This window comes from Castor canadensis, chromosome 16, assembly GCF_047511655.1.
Source record: "Castor canadensis chromosome 16, mCasCan1.hap1v2, whole genome shotgun sequence".
Taxonomy (NCBI): Eukaryota; Metazoa; Chordata; class Mammalia; order Rodentia; family Castoridae; genus Castor; species Castor canadensis.
In genome coordinates, this window is record NC_133401.1 from 9,990,233 (window position 1) to 10,001,194 (window position 10,962).

General features: G+C 52.2%; 1 protein-coding gene across 1 annotated transcript; it reads right to left on the minus strand.

Moving 5' to 3' along the window:
* Positions 1-2,673: 2,673 nt before the first annotated feature.
* LOC109681992 (interferon lambda-3-like) lies at positions 2,674-4,107 on the minus strand. The gene is made up of 5 exons (XM_074057693.1): positions 3,928-4,107; positions 3,449-3,502; positions 3,018-3,161; positions 2,829-2,915; positions 2,674-2,739 (listed from the first exon to the last, which is right to left on the minus strand). The coding sequence occupies exons 1-5, from the start codon at positions 4,105-4,107 to the stop codon at positions 2,674-2,676; spliced, it is 531 nt and encodes a 176-aa protein (XP_073913794.1).
* Positions 4,108-10,962: the final 6,855 nt, after the last annotated feature.

The following is a 10,962-nucleotide window of genomic DNA, read 5'->3' on the forward strand; positions in this document are numbered from 1 at the left end:
AAAAGATAAACAACCCAAAAACCAGGCAGGTATAAATGGGAGGATGGCAGTTCAGGATGACCTGTGTAAAAACACAGTACCCTATCTTCAAAAGCATGAAAGCAAAGAGGGGCGGGAGAGTGGCTCAAGTGGTAGAGCACCTGCCAGCAAACCCCATTCCCAAAAACCCCCAAAAACAAAAATGAAAGGGAGGACACCAGTCACCCTGTCCCGGAGGGGACAGCAGAGATCAGTGACATCCTCAAAGCTGGAAGCATATAGCACTCTGGCCCAGGTCACATCCTCACTGAAGTCACCCAGGGATCTGAGGTTTGCCGGGACCTCAGTTCAGTTTTGGTGACTCCCACTGCCATCAGCCGGAGGAAGGCACAGCCTTGTTAGGTGCGTGAGCTCTGCGGGCAATGGACTCCCCACTCGGAAATAATCCCCAAGGCTGTCACCTGGAAAGCCATCTGCACTGAGCTGGCCAGAGTGGGAAAGCCCTCTGCAACAGGGCCAGGATGTGATGCAAGCCGCCCTGACCCGACAGACCCTGTCAACTAGAGGTGTGTGCTGTCTGCAGGACCCCTGGGATTCACCCACACCCTGTCAGCCCCTGGGGTTCCAGGGTCAGTGCAAGGCCACTAAGGCAAAGCCCACACCATCGCAAAGCAGGATCTGGAGTCCCCGGAGTCAGGGCAGAGAGGAAGTGCCGGACCACACGAGGTAGGGACCAGGAGTGAGCTGTGTGTCTCACCAAGTCCTGAGGTCACACGACCCAGCTGCAGAAGGTGGTCATATAGAAGTGATGTGCAGAGGCTGCCACAGGCAGAGCCACAGGGCTGTTAAGCACGGGAGTAGAAGGTGCCACCACCACCCACACTGGTACAACAGTGCCTGTCCCTTGGCTCTCACTGCGGCTCAGGCAGGCATCGTCCGGGAGCAGGTGATGAAGAATGAGACGCTAAACTTGGTCCAGGAACGGATTGGCTCAGCATGCAGGCATAGGACAAAAACGGACTTTCATTTCCCTACAGCCCAGTCCCAGGGGACCTCAGGGACAGAGGGAGAGGAAAACCTCCCAAGGTGCAGAGCTCCAGGTGCTAGAGCAGACCATCCACTGTCACACTGCCAAGGAATGTGGGGACCTCACTCAGAGCTGCAGGGACAGCTGGCTGCCAATGCCAGGAACACTTGGAAGTGACTTCTGTATTATGTTTCGCATACAGCTTTCTAGGAACTGACCTCATTAATGCACATTAATTGTACATTTATTTGGGATTGCGCTGACATTCCCATACATGCTGACATGGTGCTTTGATTGTAGCTACCTGCCTTCCTCTCCTGTCTGTTCCCCTTCCCTATTTGTCCCTCTGCTACTTTGTGTCTTTGTTTTCTTCATTGTGGCTTCCACAGGGCACAGAAAACATGGGAGACAGTCTTTCTGCAACCAACGTGCTTTGCATGACATGGTGATCGCTTGCTCCGTCTGTGTTGCTCTGAATGGCATGTTTCTTTTTTATTCCTGAATAAAACTCCATTGCGTACCTGTGCCATGTCTCCTTATCCACTCATCCATGTGCTCCTAGGCTGACTCCATAGCTTGGCTGTGCTGAATCGTGCCATGATGGACCTGTGGGGCAGGTGTCTGCAGCATACACTGACTGATTCGATCAGGTATAAACCCCGGAGTGCTGCAGCCGGATTGTGCCGAGGTTCCGCTCTTGCCACGTGAGGAGCCTCCACACTTTTTCCATCATGACCGCACTAATTCATATTCTCGCCAGCAGTGATAAACATTTCCTATTCCCCACATCCTTGCCGGTATTTCTGATGATTCGTTCTTGATAATCCCCATTGTGACTGGGGTCAGATGAAATCTCAGTTGTGTCTCCTTGTGGCTCGAGATGTTTAATATCAGCTCATAGTTTTTTTGGCCATTGGTACCTGTTTTTAGAAGTGTCTGTTAAGATCAATTGCCCATTTGTAGGTTGGATTACTTGTTCTCCAGTTGTTACTGCTTTGAGTTCTTTATATATGCTGAATATTAGTCCTCCGACAGATGAGTAACTGGCAAAGATTTTCTCCATCTGAAAGCCAATCCCTTCACTCTGTGGCTGTTTCCTTTTTAATAAGTCATTGTCCCACACGTGAATTCTTCCTTTTACATCCTGTACATTTGAGTTCTATTCAGGAAATCGTGGACTACACTGTGAAGATGGTGGACTAGACGTTTCCTCATGCGAGTCTGCAGTGAAAAGACTCAGAGCAAGAGAGGGGAAAATGTGTTCTAGGAGAGGACAGGACCATAGGAGAGGACTGCGGGACCAAGAAAGGGGACAGGAAGCAAAGTCTTCCCAGAGCCTCCCAGGAGAGCACATTTCTCCTGGGAACCTGAGGCAGGGCTGCAAAGTGGTGTTCTTGTAAGAGGCAGCATTTGTGGTCACTTTTTATGGTAGAACAACACAAATGGGCCATGAGTCTTTGCATCATTGTTTATTAGCACAATGTTTACAAAGGCCCAAAAATAAACATTCCATTGGTTCTGACTTGAGAATCCACACACATAAATAAAGAAATAGTGATGGGTGGCCACATTAGGACAAGGGGTTGATACAGAAGTGAAATCCTAGTTAGGACAGGCAGTGGTGGAGTCTGAGGGTCACACACACAGGTCTCCTCTGGTGACACACTTCAGGTCCTGGGTGAAGAGGCAGAAGAGGTTGAAGGTGACAGAGGCCTCAGGCAGCCAGGGGACTCCTGTGGAGGACAGGGATGACTCAGAGCTGCCTGTGCTCTTGACTGTGAGTGTTGCACACATCTGTCCCCTCCTGCTACTTGTCACTCACCTTCTCCACGGCCTCCTGGAGGGGGTGCAGCAAGTGGGACAGGTGGCGGCTGTGGGGCCTGGGGCCTGCTGTGGGCTGAGCCAGGGCCTGTGGGCAGAGCAGGGTGTGGTGAGAGGCCAGGCCTGGGACACAGGGGACAGACAGGTGGTCAAAGCCCACCCTGTGTATGTCCAGGAACCCAGCACTCACACAGGCCTGGAGCTGGGAGTAGATGTGATGCAGTGTGTGAAGCGGCTGGTCCAGAATGTCCCCCAGGGCTGGGTCAGCCACATTTTCCAGGATGTTCAGTGTCAGGGCCAGCTCAGCCTGGATGGCCACAGGGCGCTCCCACACCTGAGCACAGAGACAGACTGGTGAGGGCTCTGGGTGAGAGAACACCTGTCACCTGGGTGACAGGTGTGGAGATGGAGAGGGACAGATGAAGGAGACAAGGTAGGGGAAAGGTGAGAGGCCACAGTAATGTGGCATGGTGAGGGAATAGATTTAGGGCCCAGGGGAGAGAGTGGGGAGGGAGGAGAAGGAGAAGGTGAAGGGGGCAGAGAGCAGGCTGATCAGTAGGGTTGGCTGAGGGCAGTCTGGGCTTATCTGTCACCTTACCTAAAGCTGCCAGAGGTCCCGGCCCTGGGGAAGAGGTGGGAGCGGCACCTGATGCCCTTCTGAAGCAGTGTCTCTTCCTTGAAGGCAAGAGTGCAGGTTAGCCCAGTAGGGGTGAATGTTAGCCCACTCTAGAGGGGAAGGATAGCCCATGCAGGAGGGGCACAGGGTTCCTTCAGCAAATTGGCTTTCACCCTCTGGAGTCCTCACCCTCACCTGAAGGCAGGGGCACAGATCAGCCAAACCAGGAGGGGTAAATTTTAGCCTGTTACAGTGGGATTGAGGATGGCTAGTGCAGGAAGAAGGGGTTCACTCCCAAGTTTAGGCAGAGCCACCCCACTGCAGGAGACATTAGACAGCCCTCCTCAATTACAGCAGTAGCGAGCCAACAGCAGACAGAGTGGAGGTTAGCTCACCGCAGGAGGTGTGCAGGCCCCTTGCAGCTGAGTTGGCACAGAGTGGGGGTGGAGGCTAGCCCACAGTTAGGAAGGCAGGGGAGACTCACCAAGGCATCCTTGGCTCTCTTGAAGGCCTGCAGCTCTTGTGGGGACAGAGACTTGAACTGGGCCAGGTGGCAGTCCCCTGCATCGAGAAGGACCCTGAAGGGCCGGGAGGCAGAAACTGCCCTTCTCCTAGTTAGCACGGTGGCCATCAAAATCAGAAGAAGCTTGCAGTCTCCAGCCATTTCTGTCAGGGAAGGACAGCAGTGAGGGATGAGGACATTGGGCTGAGCAGGACTGTGGGGAGAGCCCTGAATGGCCCATGCTGAGGGACTCACGTTGCTTCATCGTGTGGTCTCTGGAGTCTGTCAATGGATGGGGACCCAAGAGTGCACCTGAGGCTGTCACCTGGACTCTCAGTCTTGCTTGGAGTCTCTGGTCTCTGTCTCCCTTTGTGGATTGCAGATTGCAGAGCTGAGGTGATTGTGGCTCTTGGTTTGCAGCTGTCTGGGACAGGATGGTGGCCCTAGTTCCATGGTGCTGCTTTTATCCTGGCTGGACAGGCAGTCACAGTTGATGTAGGAAAAGTGAAAACACAGCCTAGGTGGCACCAGTCACTAGGGGAGTCCCAGGCTGGGGAAGCCCAGAGCTGGGTGGGACCAGAGCCAGGTGAGCAGCTGAAGTGAAAGAGAAAGTGACTGCACTGGGGCTCACCTGGGCCAAGCAAGGTGAGTCATTGCCCTTTCCTAATGCAAGCCTGGGTGCTGGGACAACAGTGCACAGGCAGGGATCTGGATCCACGCAGAGGTACAAAGAGGGACAGTGGTACTTGTGTCCTGTAGAATACCCATCAGCGGCAGGACTAGGATCCACTGAGTGCTGCAGACCTGAGCCCCTGGAAGTCCCAGAGGGAGCCTATCAGGGGAGGTGAAGAGACCCAGGAAGGAGGCTGTGCACAGGAGGTTCAGGGGACCTGGAGTCTGTGTTATGTCAGGTAGCAGAGGAAATAAAGCAGGCAGAGGAAGGAGGGCAGAAGGACTTGGTATCACTGAGGTGCCAAGGGAGCAAAGCCCCTGGGCAGTGAGGGAGGCAGCCCCACACAGCATGAGGGAAGAACCTTCAAGGCCAAGGGTATAGCCAAAGCAAAGTGAAGATAGAGATGCCCCCCTTTGGTGGAATACTCCTTTTCTTTCCTTTCCTTCCTTCTTTCCTTCTTTCCCTTCCTTCCTTCCTTCCTTCCTTCCTTCCTTCCTTCCTTCCTTCCTTCCTTCCTTCCTTCTTCTTTCCTCCTTCTTCCAGCACTGAGGTTTGAACTCAGGGCTTCATGCTTGCTAATCACGTGCTCTTACCACTTCAGCCACTCTGATTCTGCCAGCCCTTGTTTTGTGATTTTTGTTTTTGTTTTTGAGTTAAGGGCTCATGAACTTTGCCTGGAGATGGCTTTGAACCCTGATCTTCCTGTTCGCTGCCTCCTTAGTAGCTGGGATTACAGGCATGAACCACCAGCACCCAGCTGTGGAGCACTTTCTTGTCCAGCTCTGGGACAGGAAGGTGTCATAGGGCTTTGTCTAGATGTGTATTGAATGCCACAGTAACCCTAGGGCTGATTGTAGCCTCCTACATTTTGTCTCAGTAGTGAACAGCAGGGGCTCAGAGAGGTTAGGACACCTGTCCAGTGTCACACATGAAATGAGTAGTGGGGGCAGGAGTTTAACCACATTTTCTCTGACACTCAGAGGGTGCCCTGTGCACACCCTAGCCTTCTGTGAAGGCAGAGCTCTTGGATGCAGACCTGATGAATTCCTTGGAGAAAAGCAGGACTGTGTGTTAACTTGACTCCCATCAAACCCACTCCTTCTCTCACTCATAAGTCCAGTGAAAGGATCAAAAGTTAAAACTCTTGGATCTGTGATGCAGATAAATATTTCCAAACCAAGAGTAGCCTGTGCTCGTCACCTCCCAGTCAAGCATCTCAGATGGAGAGACTTGAGTTGTCAGAGAGACTGAAATTCCAAAACAAACTAGTTTTTTATTCTTCCTGTTTTGAAGGGCTGGGATTGATCCCCGGGTTCCCACATGTGAGCCCATTGCTGTTCCACTGAGGCCCGTCCCAGCCCTGTTCCTCGTAGAGAGGAAGTTGAGGCAGTGAGGAGCACAGGCTCTGGTGAAGAAGGTCAGGCGTTCAAACCTGGCTCTGACCTTCACAAGCTTGTGCCCTCGAGGAGATGTGCAGATAGAAACAAAGTTTGTTAGCTCACAGATTAGAGAAAAAAATAACATTTACTTGCATATTTACATGTGTGATTATTTGATCAGGACCACTTACAAAGACCATTCTATGATCTCAGCTGGAATCTTTATAAACATCACTTCAATATTTATCACTCCTTTGCAATGGAAGTCTAATAAGTCATTTATAGATGATGAATCTGAGGATTTCAGAGAAGTTTTTTTTCCTAGAGTAGACGCTAATTAAGTGACAGGGTCGGATTTGAAACTTGAGTCACCTGGTTCCCTAGCTCAGCCTTTTAACTGCAGAGTGCACCTCTAAATGATCACATGGAAAACAAACATGCAAATGAGACACTGTAACAACTGTAATGTATCAGCACGAAGGAGACAGAGTAGCAACTAATCCAGGAATTTCACAGACACACATGTAACAGAATGCAAAGATGACAGTCACTTAAGGCCATTTGGTTTTCCACTACCAAGCTTTGGTCCCTTGTACCAGCTCAAGTGTCTTCTTCCACAGGGTCCTAAAAGAGCTTCCAGCAACTCCTCCAAGGCAAACATCGCCATTCCATAGAAACTGCACGCCTGTCCTTAGGGGAAGACCTCAATCCTCTTCAGTCAGGCCCAGGAGGCTGGATGAAGTTCAGCCAATGGCGGTTGAGAGTCTCTCAGGCTCGGTGTCCTTTGCTGGGGAGGCTCCATGGTCCAGTGAGCAGCAGCCAATGGCGTGGAGAGTTTCCGGGACCCCCAGCGGAGCGGGGTGGAGTCACACGCAGGGTGGGGACTGTGCTGTCAGCCTGAGGTCCCGCGTGAGCAGGCGCAGCAGGTTGAAGATGACAGTGGCTTAGTGACAGCGAGGCGAGTCCTTTGATCCGGAAAGGGGGCGGGCATGGCTGAGTCAATTTTCCTTTCCAGACCCTGCCCGCCACAACCCCGCCGCCCCCAGTCGCGGTCTCACCGGTCCCTGTGCAAGTTCCTGGGGTCACCACCCCCCGCGATGTCTGGAGCACTCCAGGCTCTTCCCGCATTGTGACGCCTCCTCGGTGTCCGCGATGACGTCCTGTTGAGCCAGGAGGGATCAGCTGCAGCTGGAGGTGGACGCGAGGCCAGCGAAGAAGCGCGAGGCAGGCGACGCTACTGTCCCCGCGGGTCGCTCTCACCCGGGACCCGAGCCCGCATCAGTGGGGCCTTAACTGACTCTCCATCTGGTTTCCGACTAAGCGGGACAGATTTGCGGAGCGGGCGTGATGCAGAGGCCAAGGGGCCAAGTCGGGGGGCGGGTGTTGTTACTCACGCAAGTCGCCACGTCCCTCCGCACCGCCACCAGCAGCTCAGGGGTCTGGCCGGGGACGAGCTCCGGGCTGCGCAGGCCGCTCAGCACTGCCTGGGCGTCCACGATTGCCCGGGCCACGTGCGGGGACCAGCCACCAGACTGCGGGGACCCGAAGACTTAGAGGCGCAGCCTGGCCTGTTCACCCAGTCCTAGCACAGCATCCTCGGTGAGACGACCAAGCACTTGCGCGGTCGCCAGCTCAGCGTGTCATCCTCCTCCGGGACCAGCGCCTGTGACGCCGCGTCCTCCCGGCCCGATCGCGGCCCTCGGGGTTCCCGCACGAGGGACCGGTCGCGGATGGCGGGGCGCAGCAGTCCTGGACCCCAGGTCCAGGAGCTGGAGCCGGGCTGAGAAGCGCCCCGCGCTCCCCCGTGGAGCCCAGGCCGCCCATCGGGTCGCCATGCAGGGGCTGGAGGCCTGGGTGAGTGCCGAGGACCGGTCCGGGACGCGTCCTGGTCAGTTATCTGGACCCTGACGTCCGGGACACGACCTGGGAATCACTCAGCAATTCACCTCCTCACTGCATGGCCTCTGAAAGACTTTCCAAGCCGCACATGAGATCTACCTCCTTCGCCTTAACTGCTGCAGGGCGGGCCTTTCCTGGGGCTCTGGACACTTCCCCAGAAGGACTGGAGGAGAGGGCACATGAAAGAAGGTACATCCCATGGTCACCAGCCTTGAGCTCACCCGGATTCCCTCCCATGATGGATGTAGGCAACAGGCACTGCAGATGGACCTCAGGTGTGGAGAATCTGCCTAGCATCCTCCCGCCCTGGGTACCATCCTCAGCACAAGCAAAACAAAACCACACCATCTACGTGAGCACCCCAAATGGAATGTTCATACACCCAAAATCCAAAATTGTGCAAAATCTTTATTAGGAAAGTTACAAAATTCAAAAGAAATCAAAGATCCAAAACGTGACAGTCTTCCCTGGAGAACTTTCTCCAGCTCTTGTTCCTCCTGCCCAAATGGAGGTGACTGGAGATGCAGAAAGGACAAAGGACAGAAGACAGATATGCAGAAAGCTGGGATCAGGTGTGCTGGGCACTGGGATGGAGACGCACAGCAGCCTCGTGGCTTTTTTTCTCTATTGACTCTTCGTTTACTTTGCTTCTTTTCTCTTTCCTTGAAAACCTTACTTCTAAAGTCTTTCTTCTTTTCTTTTCTTTAAAGTCTCTTTCCTTGAACTCGCTCTGTCCTATGTTTTCTTTAATCTCTCTTAAAGTCTCAGTCCTCAGACTTGCACTGTTCCATGTTTTCTTTAGCATTGCTTTTGAAAAGCCTATATATAAAGTTCTCAGTGCAGAAACCCACTCTGGTGGAGACACACACAACCAGCAGCAGCAGTCTGCAGCCAGTCAATCAATCAATCAGTCCTCCTTCAAGGAGTCTTTTATATACAGTGGTAAACCGCGAGGTGGAGCAACAGTTCTTGAGACCCTAATCTCAAACACCAAAGGCCGGGGCTGGAGCTTCCGGGTAGGGCATTCCCTGGCATGCTCTAGACCGTGCTTTTGATCCTTGTACTGAAAAGGAAATACATATCAGCATGTTATTTATAGAGATTGATAACCTGACAGTTTATTTGGCTGCTCAAAGATGGAGAATCGCAGAACAGCGAGGAAAGAAGCTCACGCACTGACAGGTACAGCTGCCCCCCATCACCAGCAATGGAGCTGCTGCTTGGGACAGGGATGGGAATGTCAAGGACACAGGTGACCAACTGGGACAGCACCAGTTAATTTGTTGAGCAGTGTTAGAGAGTCACAGGGGGAAGAGGGAAGCCCTAGGCTGCAGGTCACAGCGGCAGGGCCTAAGACCCTCAGGTATGCAGGTCTTGGTCACTGTGTCATACAAGCCACCCATCCCTTCAGAAGTCCACAGTCAGGAGAAGGGACTAGAATATGTGGAAGGAAGGGACTTTTCCATGAAGGCCTCATGCCCTCAGAGGGACCAGACACACAACTGCAAAGGTCACTTAGTGCAAGGTCACTAAGACACAGTGGTAGAGTGAACATGGGGTGTGTGTGCCTTTGCTGGCTCTGACATGTGCTGGCACAGGTGCACTGACAGGCTGGGACCTGTGAGAGCCAAGGACAGCCACACTGCAGAAGGAGGGGGGACCTCAGCCAGAGCGGCAAGGATAGCAGGTTGCCAATGTGGGGAACCACTTGGAAGTGACTTCTGTGCTATGTTTCACAGACACCTAAGCACTCCCATTATTAATACGTGGTAATTATCAGTATGAATGGGATGACCTTGACATTCCCTTCCATGCAGACATGGGGCTTTGATCCTATCCACTGGTCTTGCTCTCCTGTCTGTCCCACTTCCCCAATTGTTACACTACTACTGTCACATCTGTGTTTCTCACTGTGACTTCCACATGTGACACTGATCTTTCTATACCCAAATGACGATCTCATGTTCCATGCATTTTTCCTGTGAATGACATCCTTTCACTCTTCTCTGTTCCCGAATAAAGCTCCATTGCATACCTGTGTCACGTGTCCTTATCCACTCATCCACTGACATTACCTAGGCTGACCCATAGCTGGCAACTGTGAGTTGGGCCACAATGGACACGGCATCCAGCCGTCTCTACTGCATGCTGACTTGGATTCGGTCAGGTGTGTACCCACGAGTGGAATAGCTGGATCACATGAGGTCTATTTTTAACAATTGGAGGAATCTGCACACTGTTTCCATCGTGGATGGACTGATTTATCTTCCTACCAATAATGTACAAAGGGTCCCTCTTCCCAATCCTCACCAGCATTGGTGGCTTTTTTGTTTCTTTGATAATAACCATCCAGACAGGGGTCAGATGAGTATCAGTGTCTTTTTTCTTTTTCTTTTCTGCTGCTTTTCTTAGATATGGTCTCCTGTATGCTCACAGGGGCCCTGATAGGGCACATCTACTTACATTCCCCAAGGGGCTGGGATTATAGCCACAGGACAGCATGCCCAGCATTGATTGGTTGAGATGGGGTGTGAGGAATTCTTTACCCAGGTGGTCTCAAACTGGGCAGTCCTCTTCTGGACCTCTGTGCATTGCAGTCCTGTGCTATAGCCCTTGGAGGCTCAGTGTGGATTTGATTTGCATTTCCCTGATGACAACATGCCAAACACTTTTGCAGGGATTTGGTGGTCATCTCTACCTCTCTCTTTCTCTTCTTCCCCTCCCCCACCAATTCTTTTCTTTTGACTGTTAATGGGCTTTTGAATTGAACTCAGGGCTTTGCAAAGTAGGTGCTCTACAGCTTAAGCCACAACTCCAGTCCATTTTGCTGTGTTATTTTGGACATGGGATCTTGTGAACTGTTTGTCTGGGCTGGCCATGAACTGCAAACCTCCCAATCTCAGCCTCAAAGGAGTTAGGAATATAGGCTTACTTGTACCTATTTTGAGAAGAGTCTGTTCAGATCATTTACCTCTTTTTTGGTTGGATTATTTGTTTGATGTTGTTACTGCTCAGAGTCCTTTATATATGCTTTCTATTTGTCCCTGAGAGATGAGTAGCTGGCTA

What these genes read in the sequence shown, in the direction of transcription:
- LOC109681992 (XM_074057693.1), bottom strand. Translation starts at nt 4,107, where the DNA reads ATGGCTGGAGACTGCAAGCTTCTTCTGATTTTGATGGCCACCGTGCTA. An exon ending in GCTCCCACCTCTTCCCCAGG is followed by an intron (nt 3,162 to 3,448) that starts GCCGGGACCTCT and finishes CTCTGTGCTCAG; the next exon opens with GTGTGGGAGCGCCCTGTGGC. An exon ending in ACTCCCAGCTCCAGGCCTGT is followed by an intron (nt 2,916 to 3,017) that starts GTGAGTGCTGGG and finishes CTCTGCCCACAG; the next exon opens with GCCCTGGCTCAGCCCACAGC.